The 19510-nt window shown below is 40.6% G+C and overlaps 1 protein-coding gene across 3 annotated transcripts in view; it reads left to right on the forward strand.

The window, feature by feature from the left end:
* The window catches only part of robo3 (roundabout, axon guidance receptor, homolog 3 (Drosophila)), an 81523-nt gene that overhangs the window by 34343 nt on the left and 27670 nt on the right, over window positions 1-19510 (forward strand). For 2 of the 3 annotated variants that reach the window (XM_038709076.1, XM_038709077.1), the window contains exons 3-8: window positions 4973-5130; window positions 5750-5870; window positions 7417-7555; window positions 8723-8850; window positions 10372-10383; window positions 17886-18010. In XM_038709076.1, coding sequence (XP_038565004.1) covers window positions 4973-5130; window positions 5750-5870; window positions 7417-7555; window positions 8723-8850; window positions 10372-10383; window positions 17886-18010 — 683 coding nt within the window. The remainder of the gene's footprint in view (window positions 1-4972; window positions 5131-5749; window positions 5871-7416; window positions 7556-8722; window positions 8851-10371; window positions 10384-17885; window positions 18011-19510) is intronic. The other variant, XM_038709078.1, reaches the window with a different exon arrangement.

Below are 19510 nucleotides of genomic sequence, written 5' to 3' on the forward strand. Positions count from 1 at the left end.
TAGTGATCGGAGGGGGTCCACTCTGGATAATGAGAGTGGCTGATGGAAGGTGGCTTCTGATGGGGGCCCCCGTTGGGCCCAAGGGCCTGGACAGATATTGCCTTGGGGAACAGGCTACACCTTTAGAGAGAAGACGTTTATGTGTGTCTAAGCAGGCTTGATAAAGGGATAAGCGTGATGTCTTGGGCGAAAGAGCAAAAACACAAGTGTGCTTTTGTGTGTGTTCACATCAAAGCAGATTTTTTCATGTGGGGCAAGATGTAAGCTGATGGATAGACAGATGACCAGCTCAATCCCCCACAGCAGAGCTTGAACCTGAGGACGCTTTTCTTTTTGATTCCCCTCCCACCATCCCTCTCTTTGCTTTGCCAGCCAAGGGACTATCCATCATTTTCTCTTTGCCATCTGAATATTTATTCTTGAGGGGGTGCTGTCACACACACACAGTCCTTGGAACATTAATGACAGCGATAAAGCCATTTAATTAAAAGTGAGCCTGAGCTCACCCCAACGGTCTTTTTTATGTCCAATTAAATGCTCAAATGATGCCTTGATATACAGCAGGGTCCTGATACTTTGCACCTGTGGTAAATCCCAGAGGTCTAGTGGCCAGAGATAAATACTTCTTCCATACAATAGCACACTTTGTTTGGTATAGAATAGATTAACTTCTCTGAGGCGTTTTCATTTTCATAATTTGCACATTCATCACTGTACATCACAAGCTCATAAATGCTACATGCAGATTTTGTGTCATTTGTTTTTGAGTGACTAATGTGTTTTGTCATTTCACTGTCTGCATTCTGACACAGTCTGTGAAACTAAAAGCCTTAAAGATCTGTTTTGTGTTTTCCAAATGGTAATGAAATCTTCACTTACAAAATACGTGACTTTGTTTTTCTAGAAATGGAATCATGAATCAGGGCGGCACGGTGGTGCGGTGGTTAGCACTGTCACCTCACAGCAAGAAGGTCGTGGGTTCAAACCCCGGTTGCCCTGGCCTTTCTGTGTGGAGTTTGCATGTTCTCCCCGTGGGTTCTGTCCGGGTACTCCGGCTTCCTCCCACCATCCAAAGACATGCAGGCTAGGTTAATTGGTGACCCTAAATTGTCCTTAGGTGTGAGTGTGAGCGTGAGTGGTTGTTCGTCTATGTGTGGCCCTGCGATGGACTGGTGACCTGTCCAGCGTGTACCCCGCCTTGCGCCCGATGTCAGCTGGGATTGGATCCAGCCCCCCCCCCCCGATGGATGGATGGAATCATGAATCAAATACATTTCCTTGATTAATCATTGTATTTCCATTGAGTCATCGACCCATAGTGTGCAGCCATAGAAACAATTTATACATAAAATTACCTTATACATACCTAATATATGTCATAACTGTCTAATACAACAAGAACTGTTAAAGCTATAGATACCCCAATCATAGTCATCTCTACTGGTAGTCAAATCTGCCAGTTTTCAGGGTTTCAATTCCAATCAGACCATATATATCAAATATATGCACTTGCGGTTCTTATCTCTTATCCTGTGTGTGTTACTGTGTGTCTGTGCTCTGATTAAAACACACTGTTCAGGCCCAGTGGTGGGGATTACTCCGGCTTTGTTGAAAGGGTTTAAAGAAAGGGTCAAAGAGCACCCACTTAATATGGGCCCCAAAGGGCCTTGTGGGTAATTGCCAGTGCCTAATAAACTTCTAGACACCCTCTTCCTGCAAAGATCTGGAGAGTGTAGAGGGCAGAATGGGAAGATCAGAGGCCCCTGGAGCCATAATCTCAGAATTGTGTGTGACAGGTCATCACGGCAGCCATTTAACCCCGCGGCATGGTAATTCAGACCCGGGGTGCAGTGAACTATCCTGTTTTCCTCCTCGCTTTGCTTGACGGGACAGGTTCCTGAAAATGTAGTCAAGGTATTGTAATCTGCTATGAATAGTGATCGGGAGAGCAGCAGGTACAGATAAGGTAAAGGGTGCGGTTTGGCATGTCATTCCAGGATTGGAGGGGCCAATGGTATTGGAGTGCCCCAAAAGTTATGTGGCTAAGTAATTGGGCATCTGACTACAGCCATAAGTGGCAATTTGATCCCTCTAAGAGACACAGTTAAAAAAGAAAGTGACATAGTGGTTCAGCATCCCACAATGAATTGTTTAAACCTGTATTTTATCAGAACAAAGGCAAGCACTGGCTCCGTTAACTAATGAGGAAATGAAAAATATCCTCCTTTCTCCTTAAACACTAATGTACCCATCTCCCATGACCTTGATTACAAACAAAACAGGCTGATTTATCTCCCCACATACACACCCACACTTGCCCTCATTCAAAGAGGACGGCACGCTATCTTGACAACAAGAGAAATGAGCCTTTGCAGCATACAGCCTGCCACTGAGATACGATGAATTTCCACACAAACCCAGGTATTTCAGATAAAGAAATGGTAGAAGTCTTAGTGCAAGCTAGTACGGATGGATGGATGGATGGACACATAGATATATGGATGGTGATGATAATGGTAATATCCTGGGGCTTTGTTGGCCTGTCGGTGCTGTCATTAGAGGAGATGTGTCATTAATCAGATGAGGTACTGACCCTCCCCTGCTGGCCTATGACATTACAGCGACATTAGTACTTTTTCTCTTAAATATGGACACACACATGCACACATACTCATGTGCATACCCACCCATGTATAAAGACATGCAGTACATGCACACTTACATAAAATATACAAGCACACGTATACTGTGCACATTCCATTGTCTATCTAACCCTGGTTCCAGTGGAAGATGACTCAATACATCCAGACGTTTTACGCTGCACCACATATTCCACGGAAATAACAAACCATGTATTCTCCTCTGTTTGCTTAGTTAGTCCTCAAGGCTTCGCATATGAAGTGAATGAGAATGAGTACGTCTAACAGAGTTTTGAAAAGGTTTCTGAATTCTAGCAATTCCCAGGGCAAATGTAAACAGAACAAGTGTTTATGTCACTGATGAACCATTTCAAACAGACAACACAGTGAATCACATACATGACAAATGAATCAGAGGTTACAGGGATATTGGGATTCTTTTCCTCAAGGTTGAATGGAGTTGGAGAGAGTAGTAGAATGTTCACCTAAAGAAGAAGTAGGCCAACTGTTTAATAGACCTGATGTACATATTCCTTGAAGTATGGACTAATTTGTTTAACAATTACTGATATATAGTGATAACAAAAGGGCCATTTCTGCCATTACCAATTCAATATGACCTGACCCCATCCATTAGTCCATCAATTCAATGATGTTCTTAGAATGTACTAGAGACCATCTTGTTCTTACTGGAGGAGAATACCCAGTGGCATTATTCTCATGATTAGACCATAACCTCATAAATGTATTGTTTCAACCTGAAAGGCGTGAAATAATGCTAAATGTGTTTGGTTTAATAGTTATTGAAGTATGTATGGTGATAAGATGCTCCATTAGTATTTTCTTATTCTGCAAGTAAATTCTATCAAGCTTAGCGTACATACACACGTTAAGACAACACTTTCAAATAAAGTTCTCCCCAATCATGACAAACTTACCTGTCAATTTTGTACTCATGTCATTTTAAAGAAGCCTATGCTTTGACAGAGAGGTGATATATCTGACAGCCTCTTTAGTAGAAATGTTTAAAAGTCAGCAAAGAGTATAAATTAGGACACCAGTTTCTGATATGACTTGCACTTTTTAAGGTGAACTGATTCCTCTCTGTCTTCATGACAGCCCTGCAGAACTTAGCACATTCAGGAGAGATTTGAGTCATGACATGAGTGGAATGTCATTATATTGATATAACTTATTCATCATCACTGAGATTGCCATAATGTATGCAAATCAACCATGCTATCCTCTTGCATCAATTAATCATCCACCAACTCCTTGATGTCCAAATCTCACATCTACCCATAGCTTCAAAGAGAACTTTGTGGAATATCTGAGGGTAGAATTTTGATAGCTCCCAAGTGCTATTTTGAAAGGGTTTCTGCTTGAGTTACTTGATAAATGCCTAGGAGAGATTGTGATGTGAAAAGGAATTTTGGGAGGATCTGATTGTCAGATCAGTTAGCGTGGCTTTTGGGGGGACATTCTAAGCAAATAGGAATGCCACTGAAACCATCTTATTCATTTATCCTCTTTAAGTCCCTGAAGTGGCTTGAGCCAGACTTCTAGCCTGCAGGCCTGCATGGTTTAGGCTTATTCCTGGTAGAATTGTCTTGTCAGTGCATCATCCTAGACCTCAAAACCATCTTCCACACCTTCGTAATCTAAGAAGTCCTTGAACTCTAGAGACTGAAATAAGAAGGAAAAATCCCAGTGCCGTTGGGTAACAGGCACAGGATTTTGACTACAGAGGGATGAATTTGGAAGTAAAGGAGGCGAGCTGACAAATCTCTAATGTTTTATGACTAGATTCCAGGAAATTTGGTATTCAAAGCGGCTTTCTGCAGTTGATATTGTTGAATTGTCTGATACTTTGAATAGTGACTTGTTTTCTTGACCACATATGAAGTGTATTTATGCATGTGCATTTGCCAAGGGAGTGAAATTGTGTGTGTGGGTGTGGGTGTGGGGTTCAGATTGAATAATTCATCTACTTTGTGTGAATCAGCAAGAAGAGCCTTCATTATTGATGTACTGTGATGCCGCACACATGACACAGAGTCAATGAAGACCTTAGGGACACATGCACACCATCATGTGGTTTTAACAGCAATGTCTTGCCATGCTTTGTGTTACTCAGCTCACTGACAGAGGATACTAATTTTTGCACCATTCTGTTCATGTTGTATCTTTTTGAATGTCATCATCAACAGGCTAAATGTCTGCAGATAGTTAGCAGAATTACATGTATGCAGAGCTAGGTGAAAGATGGTATCATCAGCAAAGAAGTTTACACACAGTCTAACCATGCTGCTGCACATCCCTCTTTTCCTCAGTTCTGAGAGATGACTTCCGTCAAACGCCCAGTGATGTGGTGGTAGCTGCAGGTGAGCCGGCGGTCATGGAGTGTATCCCACCCAGAGGCCATCCTGAGCCCACCATCTCTTGGAAGAGAAACAACATGCGGGTCAATGATCGTGATGAGAGGATCACTGTAAGTTGGCTAATTGTAGATTCTTTTTTAATAAGGGGGACCTTGCTTAGCCCACAAGTATCTTCCCACCTTTATTTTAAGAAAAATATTGTTAGACATGTTCATTTGGATTGATCAATCAATAATTTGGAGTATTAATTATTGATGAGAAGCACCTGATTAGAAATCAATCCACTTCCAGCATTGTTAGTTATTGAAAAGCAACCTTGCTATTGAACTGCTGTTTAATTGAATTCTTCAAGGCTGTTCAGCACCACTCTAGAAATAACTGTAACTAGTGATAATACACTTACCTTTTGGGAGCATGTATGTGAACACTATGTGCCAGCATCAATCAATAATTACTTATTACTGAGCAGTGGAAGATGTTTCTATGGCGATTAACCCGGGGCTAGACCCATTGTCAAACAGTGTAAGAAGTAGCAGAGGAGCCATCTGTCATGACACACACTGAAAATGACGGAGTGCCTTCTTTCCTGGCTAACATGCTTCAATATCCTGTTTCTAAGCTCTTTCCATTTGTCTTCTTTCTATCCCCATCCTTCACTACCACCGCTCCTCCTCCTCCCCCTCCCCTTACCTTTTCAACCCTTTTCTTCTGTCCCACCCACCCCCCCAGATCCGAGGAGGCAAGTTGATGATTTCCAACACCAGGAAAAGTGATGCTGGCATGTATGTGTGTGTTGGTACCAACATGGTTGGCGAGAAAGACAGCGATCCTGCTGAACTAGTGGTGTTTGGTGAGTCATTTTTACTGTGTCAATTTGCAAATACTGTATGGGAGATTAAGCATATGGAAATGATTTGAATCTGATTTCTTATCACATTACAAATCCCTATATTTCTGAATTGCACATAAACAAATTTCTTCAAATAATAATTATTGAGGTTATTCTTTAAACTGTAATAAAATCTTTTCAAATTACAGTCTAAATAGTCTAAATTAGGGTTAATTGTTCATATATTGCCCTTTGCTATAAATTAGTAAAGGGTATTTAATAATCCTGTAGAATAAGTTACTCTAATTGGAAATATGTAATGGTTCTTATATGCGCTGCACATTCTCTCCTCAGCTGATGTTAAATATATGAATAATTCCCTCCCAGCTGCCCTTTCCTTTGCTCTCTTGACCTTTGCTTCTTTCCTTCTCTCTGATTCTGCTCTCAGCAGAGCATCAGTATAATCGCTTTCAAAGTGTGTATTGATCCCAGGAAACAAATAGAAGATTGATATTTTCTTTTCATCCCCACCAACCCCTCCTCACCACCACCCAGATGCTGCATCCTTCTGCACATTGTGGTGCAACAGTAGGCATTAATCCAGTGTGTAACACCAAATGTACCAGGACACTTTCCCTTATATTTATGCATCCTCGTGACTTTCAAGAATATAGCCAGTGCTCATTTCTTTAGGCTATCATCATTTAAATAACTGATTATGATCATAATAAGAGCTTACAATGCATATTTGTCTCTCTGAACATATGTGTCTAGTGTATTGATTCTCCCACCTGTGTAAATCAATGATGTATTTCACCTGCATCAGGCTGTAACTCTATCAATTCAATTCAATTTAATGACACATTGTCAATACAATGTGAAATAAAAACGTGCATACAGAATAATTGTGCTATTAATATATATCCAGATAATTAAAAAAGCAATGATGATGCTAATAATATTGATTGATAATATGATATTGTTACCATGTTTAGTGATTTGGTTTTAGTCTTCGCAATTTATTTTCGAGCTGGTCACTTTTGTCTTATTCTCATATAAATCTCATGTCTCTGCTGCTGCAACAAAAACATTACCCTCATTTACATGTAATCTCATTTATACTATATAAATATTGTTTATGATCAGGTGTCAACAGAACTTTATCATCTGTTCCTGCATGCGTTTGGGTGTTGATCCTAGGCCTTATATACCTTGGTAAAGGTTTGGTAAGAAACCTCTCAGGCTCAGTTGAAGCTCAGATCAAATATTCAGACTCAAAGTGAGCTCTGGTGCAATGCAGTGGACACTAACCGTTTTCAACCTCCTTCTGCTCCATTACTTCCTTCTTTGTTTTTATTTCCCAGCCTCCACCTCATTTGTCTTCCATTTCTATTTTGGTCAATATTTTAGATTTACAAATGGCATTTGACAAGATACATTAGAAACACTAGAGATAGCATTTTACATCAAAGTTATGACTGAATTTGGCTAAGCTATCCCAAATTTGTCCACCCTTCTATGACATCAAAGTATTGTAGCCCTCTCTCCATTCTCCTTCTAATTTCAGAGAGGCCTGTGTTCACCAAACAGCCGGTGAACCAGGTGGTGCTGGCAGATGATACGGTGGATTTCTTCTGTGAGGTGCATGGAGACCCAACTCCGACTGTCCGCTGGCGAAGAGAGGAGGGAGAGTTGCCCCGGGGCAGGTACAACAGAAACGGCACTTATGTTAGAACTGCACAATGCGTCTGTACCACCTTGGCATCGTCATACCAGCAATCTGTGTAACTAAGCAACGTATTGCATTTCCGGTAACAATTAGTGTCGTTATCATTTCACAGTCTCCAATGAGAGAGCAACCGTCTTCATGTAGGCTTTAGTTTTTGTGCTCTGCTGAGCTTGGTACGATGAGAAAAGGTTGAATGATGATTGAATTATTGCGTGTATGTATTCCCACAGTTTGGAATTTCGCAAACAGCATTACAAAATAAACAAGTTTTTAAAGAAAAGATTCTATGACCTGTTTTGGAGGTGTAATGGAGAACTAATGATCGCTTCTTAATAAGTCAAGTGCTATTTCCTATAAATGGAATTCCAAAGATACAAAGGTATTACAGGAATAAAAATGTATACCTCATATGGCAAAGCTGCTTGTGTTTGTAACATGAGGCAACATCTTTGTTAAACAGCTATTGAACTTGCCGAGTGCCTTTAATGCTGTTTCTGAACTTCCTCTGCTGGCAGTAATAGAAATAATAACGCCAGTGAGAGTACATGATGACAGTCATGATACTTTTGCAGGGTAACACCGTGACTGTGGCACTGTGAGAGCCATACTCTCTCCCTCCCACTCTCACACACTTTTTGGATTTGAGTGGATGAAACAATCCCTCGGGGGAAATAGGGTAAAATGTTCCCGTGTTGTCAGCAGCATTCAGATCTACACCGGGAGACGCTGATGGATTTGTTGTCCGATGTCTAAAGCTATACAGGACAGGTCACTCTGTCCTCTGCATCCATGGCTATGTGCAGTAAATTAGCTGCATGTTCAAAAACATAGATTGCAGATTAAAATATTTTGAGCTGCACCTTACTGAACCTACCTACACTTCAGCACAGCATTTTCAATAACGATAACCTTACAAAACCATATGAAGTCTCATATTACCACCTGTATTACATCAACTTTGCAGTGAGTAAGAAAGCAGCCTTGTTTCATAGCTTGCACTACTTCATAGCTACATAGAGTTGGGTTTCTCAAAAGTATTATGAACCTGATAACTTCAAATTCTAAATTCAGCAATAACTGGAGTTTTCGTGAAACTGAGATATTGCCTTTTTTGGTAAATCTTGTCTGTCGATATCTTTTTCAGATTTGACATCCGCAGTGACAACAGCCTGCGTCTGACCCAAGTACGAGGTGAGGACGAGGGCACTTACACCTGTGTGTCAGAGAACAGCGTGGGCAAGGCCGAGGCATCGGGTACCCTGCAAGTGCACGGTGAGACATGCGCTACTCACACAAATGGCAGACACGTGCATCAGAAATATTTTAGTAAAAGTTCATCCCTGAAACTGCCAGCTGGAATTCAGTTTGCTGTTCCAGCTACAGTTACTGACAGTGCCAGCTGGCTGCACAGTCATACTGGTAGGTGTTGAGAATGAATACATGTGAAGTGATTTGCAAAATGTGTAAATCAAAAAAACAATTATCCTTAGCAACTCATTTAATTTATTATTAAGTGTGAATAATATGAAAAGCCAAAAAAAGTGGTACAATGTTTTAACTTTGTTCCAATAGATTGGCAAAGAAGGTGTAATTTTCTCCATAATAGAAAGGTAGAAAAAGGTTGGGGTCTGATTTTACTGCTTTAATTCAGTAAATATTGTTTAATGAGTGAAACTTCAGTTTGCAATTCTGCAAAAGAAATGCAGAAAATTAGATTTAAACACTGACTAAATAATCAAATTATGTGCACAGCTGGACGGTTTTGTTATGATGCACCACTAAATATCTTACCTGCCAGCATGCTCTCATTTGTCTTCTTATTTTCTTTTGATGAACTGAATTTGGTAGCTTCTGTGGAAGTTTTCTCAAGTCAGTTTGACTTTTTAGAACATGTTGAATGTTATCATCAATGGCCAAAATATTTTATACGAGGAGATATTGCCCCGTAAGAAGTCAGACAAAACAGAGAATAGACAGCCAGACATTGTGGCTCACCATATTATGCCACTGGTAACATGCTGTTAACTGAAACTATAAGCGAGAAAAAGTGAAAAATTGATTTTAAGTTCCTTTCAAGCCCCAACTCGTCATCCCCCCGGAGAGAGAGCTGAGATCAAAAAGCATTGAAATTGCATTAGAATAAAGTCAGTCCCTTGAGAGACACTCGGAAGAGAAATCTGTCATTTATAATGATAAAAGGGAATATTTAGAGTTTTACTCTGTAACAGTTGATTCTGTGAGCAGGCCCTCCAGTCTATATCGACACTTCTGACATCTGTCTGCACACATACGCTCACATACTATAGCCACATGCATGCACTTACAAACAGACACACAGTGTTTGTTGGTGCGAATGAAAACACACGTACACACTCTGGCACATGCATACATGCACTTTACTAATGGAATTTTGCAGCAGAATGAAGAAGTCATTCCCAGCAGCAGCTTACTAACCATGTATTGTAGAAAACCACAGATCAATCAGAACACAACCTCTCATCTCCACCTGTATATCCATATTCAGCTCATCAATCCTCCTCTTACTCGTCCACTGTTCAGTTCTTTAGGGACCACTTTATTTCAATAGCCACTTCACATTCAGTTAATTCATGTGATTGTGATTATTAATTCTGAATAGACCTGAGTGGCTGCGGTGCTCCAAAGTCTAAAGTTTCTGTTTAGTTCTAATGTTTCATCCAGTATCACTGTTCATCATGAGCTCATCATCTCATTCTCATTCATCTTTCTTTTCCTCTTTTCTGTTTGGCGCCTTTCTGCATCACTCCATTGCAGTCGGCCCATCCAGTAAGTATTCCATTTCATCCCATCTTTGTATGCATGTGTATGTGTGTCTGAGAGAGAGGCTTCAAAGAGAGACTTTAAGGTTACCATGTTGGAGGCAGAACACCTACTACTACTGTTGTTTTTTTCCCAATTAGGAGTAAAAGATAGCCAATTAGTATTTAAGTACCTCCGGAAACTCAGGAGTAGGCTTTTGATTTTGCAGAACTGCACTCCATTCATGTTTCAGGATGGAAGAAAAAGCTCCCATTAATCCCAGGGATCTTTAATTTAGTACAAAACAATCTTGAATGCATAAAATATACAGTGAAAGACAACTACAGTGGATAAAACCCTAAATATCCCACACACTTTAAAATAAAAAAAGGGTATAATAGTGCTACAGTAATATACAGATTAATCACACATGCTCTAGCAATTTAATTTTCTCTCTGGAAAAACAGTGCCTCTGTGCTTTGAAGAATAGTCATTGTACAGCTTTTCTTCTTCAGCATCCCCTCAGCTAGCAGAGCGGTGTAGTTTGAAAGCTGACAAAGTCATCAAATAACACCAAGCTGCTTGAGCATGATATCGTTTCCAAGTGTATTTGTGTACTTACGGTGATTAAATGGGAAAAGGTTGTAAATGAAAAGGCAGCGCAGGATGCTTAGTTTGTGTGTGGCGAAATAGAAAAATGCCAACCCACAGAAGTAGACCGTTTACCATGGAATTCAAAATATTGTTTCTTCACCGCTTTGTATTCCACTGTATGAGCTTTTCATTGGCATTTCAGCAAGACAACCATGTAATTGTCGAAAGGAATAGCAATGTTTCACAGGTGTCTGACAGTTTCTTTTTCCAGTGACACAACAGTAAAAATGCAATAAATAGTAGGGAGTACACATGATGGGTTTGAGGAATTGTTTAGGTAACACCACAAAGAGGAGTTTTAACTGGAGAGTGTGTTTAGAGAAAGTCTTGTCCTTGAGTATTTCTGTGGGTTTGACTCTCTGAAGGAGGCTTAATGCTTTAAAGGTCCGTATCCTTCTAACATTTGATCTTTTTTTGCCTCTCACTTCACATATGCGCAGGCAGGGAATAGAGAGAGAAATGAAATTACCATTGTAAGCTATGACACTCATTGGCAGAAAGCATCAACAGATTTTTGTCCATTAGAGAAACAGTACTCTGCAGCAGAGGTTTTGGGCTAATATGGGCAAAATGTGTAAATAAACCAATCCCACGTTGGTCCACGCTACATAAAAGCAACTTATTTTAACACATTTTTTTTTTTAGTCTAGTATTGAGTTGAGTATTCAGTTGTTTTCTTATAATAAGCAAAGACTCAGCAAAAGAGATGCTGTTTTCAGTGTTTTCATTACTGTTTGACTTAGTTATATCTTCGTATGGAAGCCCCTGCTGGTATCAAGGAAATGCATTTTGCACTCTAAAATGAGCATACTTAAACAATAGTGGGTTTTCTGGGTGGAGTGGGGGGGGGCTCACTCTTTTTTTGTGGAGCACAAATCTCTTATCAGGCTGGATGCATGTTAGATGACATTTAGTAGCATCCCACATTACCTGGCCATGATTTCCATGTTGACATTGCTCAGAATGAAAGGACCTCAAATTAACATATCAAGCTTCATAACGATCAGGACATCTTGAAGAGGGCTGAAGCTAAGGACGGCAATTAAACTGGGGCACGTCAATCGTCTGACAGTGGCGGGGGGGGTTATTCAAGTGACCTTGCTGATGTGATGTCACAAGCTCGTCTGGTCTAGTTGCTCATTTTGCGTTCAAGTTTAGCCTAGTTACTTCCTGGAGTCAGTGAGCAAGAAAGCAAAACTAAACAGAAACCAATGCTATTCCAATGGGATTGCTTACTAACGTAAATGGCAATGAAGAATGAAGATCAAAAATGAAGGGGGAGTCTGTCTCAATCCTGACTCTAGTCAGTCCTGTCTGCAGCCGGCTGTGGGGAATGAAGAAGCAGGCGTGTGGAAGGAAAAAAGAAGAAAGTGATACAGGGAAGAAAAAATAAGTGCGAGTTGTACCACACATTTTGAGTTGCTTTACATATTGTATGTACAGACAGGAGGCAGGATGACCTTCCTTTTGAATTTCATGCAGTTAAATTCTTTGTCATTTACCCTATAGGAGGGGTTGACTTCTTTGTCTTGCTTGATGGGGGCTTAGACATTATGAAAGCGAACAATTACAGTGCTTGCTCTATAACTTATTCTCCGTCTATTTAAAGCTGCACCAACCCTCCAATTCATATATTGATGTTGGATAAATAGGCGGGAGTTCTGGGCACAAAGGTCCAACTCCAAATTAAATAAAAGCACAGATGAATTATGGTCCAGCTATAATACATTATGCCTAAAAAATAACCACGTCCTCAATAATAATTTCAGAATGGAAACAGGAAAAAAGTGTGTTTGTCTGAGAAAGAGAGGCTATGTGAAAGGATTAAGACTCATGCAGCAGCAGCGTGTCAGCGTGTTTACTCAAGCATACGTGTGTGAAAGACGCTGTCTGCATCAGCGTGGGACTGTGACAGCTGCCTGTCACATCGAGGCCCCCTGAGGAACTCCTGCTGGGACTGTGTGTGTGTGCATTTGTGTTCCCCCATGTGTGATAGCTTCAGTATGTTGGTGCAAAGCACACATCGTGTGTGCAGGGGGGGGGGGAGCGGAGGAGGTAAGATGTTTTGGTTGTGAGCAGTTTGTCTGCTCTGTGATTGAGCAACACGCCGCGTTCATTCAACAGCAGTGGAACAAATCACACACTCTGATGTGTCTTAGTGGGAGCGCAGTATGTGGTGAGCAGCTGAGCTGGTCGAAACATTTATCTGCTTTATTATGTCTATGGGGATTCCATTGATGATGCTGCTTGCCAAACCCAACTAAAACTGGGATCAGCAACCCTAGTATCACCAGACAAGAACGTCAATATTGGACGACTGCAAAACGCTGGATTACCTTCAATGCCAGGGTTTTTGGCAACTATGGTATGGTTTAGCTTATGGCATATAATGTAGAGTTAAGGTTAAATAAAACAAACCATCTCCCGTCTCCCACATAAAAGTCACTACACGCCCATCCACAACCTGGTGAATCGTGAGAGAACCTGGACATCGCACTATATCATATCTTCCCTAAAATGGTCTGATGCAACACAACCGGGGTGTCGGAATAGAAAATGAGTGTTAACTACTGTACTGTAAACCTGTTTCTGGGTCTTGGACGCTTCAAGACTAAAGACTTAAGTTCAACAAAAAGTGTTTTCAATTAAAATCACTTACTTTGGAGGAGCGTGTCCTCACCCAAATCTAAGGTCTAAGGACGAAGGGTGTCACATGCTGTTCGGATTGTAAATCCCCCTGAGGCAAATGTGATTTGACACCTATTCTACCCATACCCTTAAAGACTTAACTTTAAATGACCAATTGAAAAAGTAAGGGATGGGGGTCTTCACTTTTCCCAAATTTGTTTCATCTGCAAGGGAACATTTGATCCACATCTCAGAGAAACACACACGAACAAGGACCAAGCACTTCACACTCAGACCAGCCTTTCCTTCGTCAGTCTGACAGTTGTTATCGTGAAAGCTGTGGAAATCGAACTTGCAGTCCTGTCTATTTTTGCCTCCCTCTTGGCATGTTAGCCTTGTTATGTGTTCTCCCGCTCTGGCAATATTCAGCATATAAAAGAAGTCTCTAGGCTCCTTTGAATTCCTATCTCAAGTGTTTCATTCTTTATTTAGACGTTCCCTAATTTACCTCCCTGACAGTGCCTCCTGCAGGTATCAGTTGATCAAAAATGTCTGCAAAAACGATGAGTTTGCCATCGTTTTTGCACACGCGTTTATATATTTCATAAAATTGGAAAATGCCATGTATATACAGCTGATACAGTTTTTTTAAGGACACTTTAAACAACAAAAGCTTTCATACCTAAAAGCCAGCCGCCCAGAATACTAAATTACTGTACAACCAACTTCCATGACATGCAGAAATTTTTGTCATGTATATTTCAACTGCTCTGTTACAATCCATCTCCCTGTTTCCATTCTATGTGAGGATGCTAATGTTTCTCCCTGCCCTAAATCTAAAGCTCAGTGTCGCGCCGAGTGCACCCATTATTGCTAATTATTTATTACAGCCTCAGGCAATGTGCAGGCTTGCCTCCTCAAATCAAACATTGTTATTCTCCAGACAGGGCTGTGTAGCGCACCAAAAACGGCATTTTAATATCCTGAATATTCCTAGCTGTCACTGTATTTGGGTCAAAGTTATGACATTGTGTCAGGCACGAGGGGAAAATGTTCAGGTCTTGACAAGTTTTTGTCAAATGGCCTGCTTAGCACTCTGTTCTGATAAACGGGTTGTCTAATACTGTGTCTTTTCTCTCCTGTGTTCATCACATCTGTATGTGTACAAGCCTGGAGTTGCATTACATAAGAAGTGTGTATTACACTGCATTTCTTTTATATTTCAGGCCTTGCATCAGTTTTGACAGGAAGCCTGTCATTTAGGAAGCTGGGAAGTTAACGCAGGGGTATCAGTGCCAGTCCACTCTTTGGTTCACATCCAAAACACTGGCCGCATGTTTGGGCATTGGACTTTAAGGTTAGTAGGGGTCTGCATGGTGGATCCCAGAACATGACCTTGTACACCTTGGCCAAGACCAAGGCCTTGCAGGCTTAGCTGTGATTTATCCTGCGGCTGTCACATGGATCCCCTCCTGCTGTGTGAAGGGGCCTGTGGTGGAAGCAGTCTTTAGGATAGCAACAGGTAATTCACAGGGCATGAAATTAAGCTTGCACACTCATCTGAGGTGAGCGATTATAGGGAGCAGGCAAGTCATCAAGAGGGAGGGTAGAGCTTGGGCAGTCAGGGATTGTCAACCTGGACCTTGCACCAACATTTCATGTCAGACAAAATTTAAGCACTTCACACTCATCTATATAAGTGCCGGCCTGTTTTTCTGACTCGATTCACCAATTTTTCTCTTTTTATCTTGGTTTCCAAGCTGTTCTCCCCCCATTTAAGCGTTGAACCAAACTCTAACCCTTTCAACAACATGTAAAGGAAAATTGGCCTTCTCTGAGGTAACTAATGTTAGCAAGCATTTCTCAAAGTGTAATTGCTTTGGTTGACAAATTGAAGCAACGTTATGTTGTGTTTGAACTGTGCAACAGACAGAAAGGAAATGAGCCCAGGCATAAAGGGGCAGCATCTGTGAGTCACCTTCTCATGGTCAGATTTTTGTTTTTTGAAAGCATACATTTAAAGAAAAGGCAAATTAGTGCATGTTTACATATTGTAAGGAGAGTACATTCTGTAAGGAACCTCGCCTCTACAGTATATGTCAAGGTGAATTGAGACTTTGTGTGATTTTGAGGTTTTGGTGTCTTCATTTAGGTTTTTTTGTGCAAATTAAAATCTCACATAAGAAAACGCAGATGGAAACTCGCCTATTTATTCTTTTAATTTTCAATGTCACTTTTACTGTGACTCTTTAGTTACAGAGTTTAGAGTTTTTTTCTGTTGTCTTTCTATTCTTTAAGGGGGTTCTCCACCTCCTTGTCTTTCTCTTTCTCTCAGTTCCTCTCCATGCTAATTGAGACAGATAAATGAAAGAGAAGCAGGAGATCAGGTGGGAAGATGAGAAATCAATTAGGACTGGTGGAGGGCATCATTATGCATTCATACCCCCCTCTGTGGAGGAAGGCCTGTCACTTGCTACAGAATCAATAGAAATCAAAAGAATGTGTGTGTGTGTGTGTGTGTGTGTGTGTGTGTGTGTGTGTGCGTGTGCTCCCATCCTGACCTCCATCTATGTTCAAAGACACCTGATTAGCCTGGTGCCTGGGATCAAAAAGGTGAGCCACAAACCTGAATTAATGCTCCTGTGGGCTCTACTGGCCTTTTTGATAGGATCTACACACAATCATAGGATATTGATTATCGTGGCCTATATCGTAACCAATAAGCATCTACAGCAGGCTTAGTCAATCAAAGCCAAACAAATCAAGGCCACAGAGGATCTATTTTGTAGCCGTTTCTTGGTAGAGGCAAATAGCCCTTTTTGGTGTAATAGTTCCAGGGAGCCACAGGAACTTAACTCTGGAATTAAACCAGGAACTAAAAGTCTGCTTTGTGCATTTGTGTTTGCATATCAAGTTTGATTATGGCTAAAAATTTACTGCGGTGATTGAGACACAAATTTCCACAGAGGGAAACCACACATTTCACATATCCACTGTTAAAAATGAGCAAATTAAGTATTTTTTCTCTTGCACATTGGCTTTGTTCCCTCATCACTGCTCCCTCTCTCATTTGCTAGCGCTTTCAGCTCATTCTCACACATTCTGTCTCCTTGTCTCGCTCTTTTTTTAAAAAATTAGTCGGGAAGCCAATAGCATTGTTTTTGACTTTATAACTCCTTGTTCTCATTCTGATTCTAGTCGAGCCCAGTATCTGCTTAATGAATGAAGCCGTACACAAGGTGAAGCAGCTGTGGGTTTGTGTTTGACCAATCAGTTCAGGCCTGCAAACCCTGCCCGCATGGTTCCTGAATCAGTCGAAAGTTCTGCCTCTTCTTTGCCACCTGGGACTATCCTAGAGGAACTCCTCTTGGTCAAAATGCAGGGAATGTCTCTATAACCCTAAATGCGGACACAAAAAGCAAACACTGCTCAGGCTTTGGAAACTATTTTACAGCAAAGGAGAAACCTAAACCGGCAATACTGCTTTATTGCCATGGAGTTGTATCAGTTCTGAGCCTTGTTTAATGTAATTCAAAAATAACTGACGATCATTTGCACTCATGAGACATTTTTTTAACTAATCATTCACAGCCATGACCCACAATGTGGGTCTGTTTTGGCTCAGGTGGGTGATTTATCAGGAGTTATCAGCTACAAGCCCCCTGACTTACATTCTCCTAAGTGATGATGTTTATTAACTGTTAATGGAAAAATGTTAAGGCACTGTGGTTGGTAATGAAACTAACCTTGACTCAATCAAAACCCTTTATTTTCATACTTTCTTTTAAAGTTTGTCCCACTTTGGCCTTTACTGTAAATGTTTAAGTGCTGAGGCAGTCAGATGAAAAGTGACACCTCCTGGTCTGTAAGTGAGAATAAGCAGCTGATCTAAAGCAGACATAAATGATCTTTGTAAGTGGCAGCAGAGATTTGCGTTGTTCTGTTTCATGTGTACTCACAGTCAGTACAGGTATGTGGACATGTGACTGTGTGTGTGTGTGTGTGTGTGTGTGTGTGTGTGAGAGAAAGAGATAAAGAGAGAGGAAGATCTTGAGAGAGAGCTGTCAGTTATGAGTGCCTGTCATCACTGTTGGCCTGTCACGGCTTAGTGCACTCAATGTCACTGCTGGCACATTCTCAATGTATGAAGCCTACTCACCACACACTGACCGCACAAAAATAATGACACACAAAGATGACATTTCTACTGTGCTCTGAAATTATTTTCCCTATTTTCTGTGTTGCAGTGCCCCCTCAGATTGTGGTTCGGCCGCGGGACCAGATCTCAGCGCCTGGTCGCACTGTAACCTTCCTCTGTGGCACCAAGGGAAACCCTCCACCAGCTGTCTTTTGGCAAAAAGAAGGCAGCCAGGTAAAACACTCCCTGCGACATGTATTAAAGTCAGCTCTGAAACATCATAGAGGATGACACCGCTTCTGCCCTTTGAGGCGGTTTCATGGTCAATTTGTGTCTGACAGTAGTTGTATTGTATTGTCAAACAGTGTTTGAGTGGCAGGAAGGGCTAGTGGTTAACAGGGCTCCCACCGTTGATAGAAGTTTCTGTACAATCACATAAATAGGAGATGAATCACATAAAAAGTGAAGCTGTGGGAAATTAGGTCATTTACAAATGGGCCACATCACAGGAATACACTGTATAAATGTGAATATATGTACAGCTTTTTAATGGTGGTTGTCATTTGTTTCCAGTTGTGTTTTTCAACAGTGCAGTTCAGGTAATATAGGGGTTCTGACACACCTTCACATACATGGTTCATGAAGAAGGGGGTCAAAGTTGAAGTATCACAGCTACAGCAACACTTTTAGTATAAAACTAGTTTTTATTTAATTTTTAATTTTAATTATAAAAAAAATATGTCAGTGGCCTTCATCAGGTTGTGGACCGAATATACAGTAATACCACCTACTTCCAACAGTGGACACACCCCTTTACTTCACTGCCACTAAAATAATTTCAACAGTCTAAAACCACATGACCATCTACTAAACTTGTCACATATGCATGACTACCGAATTGGCATAGTGCATATGTCATGTTTTTTGTTCTTAACTAATTTTACTAATAATACTTTAATAATTTTAAATACTTTAATGTCAGAAATGGAAATTTCCTTAATGGCATTTTTGGAGTCTGGAGAACCTACTTGGAACAAAAAATTACAGTTCAGATACATATTTTGAAATGGCTGATTTTGTCCCCACCACTTTTTTAAAGCACAATTTGTTAAAAAAACAAACAAAAAAAAACAAACAAAAAAAACTTCTGAAATGTAGCTTGCAGTTAAATAACAAATGAAAATGCACGTTAAGAAATGCATGCAATGCAATACAAATGTGCATTGTCCAAAAAAAGTAACAAGCTACTGATTATAAAATGACCCAAAAATGTGCATGCACTAATCAGTAACTTCAACAACTTCTTGACACAGATTCTTTTTGGACAAATGTTCTGTTTTCTCCCTTTGAACATGACAAAAGAGGAGGGAAGACTAAATCAGGCCTACATATGTGTTGCCTCAGCAGGGATGATATTACTCGAGAAATCTACAGGAGAAACAGATCTGAAAGCAACACAGAATGCCCGAGAGCTGCACTTATTCTGTTATATTTTATATATTTTGATATGTAACGTGCTACGTGAATTTTGTGTTTCCTTTTTCATAAGCGAAACGTTCACCAGAATGCAGGGAATGAAGTTTTTAATGATCAAAATTTCCTGGGTGAGGACCCCCCAGACCCCTCCTCAAATAGCCTCATAACACTGTTTAAGGATCTTTTCATCTCACTCTCGTGAAACTAATATCACATATCACGATGTCTCGCTAAGTGTCTTTTCACACCCCTAATCTG

The sequence above is a fragment of the Micropterus salmoides genome, unplaced genomic scaffold, assembly GCF_014851395.1.
Source record: "Micropterus salmoides isolate LMB-PRFRI ecotype aquatic unplaced genomic scaffold, ASM1485139v1 Ms_hic_scaffold_9, whole genome shotgun sequence".
Lineage (NCBI taxonomy): Eukaryota > Metazoa > Chordata > Actinopteri > Centrarchiformes > Centrarchidae > Micropterus > Micropterus salmoides.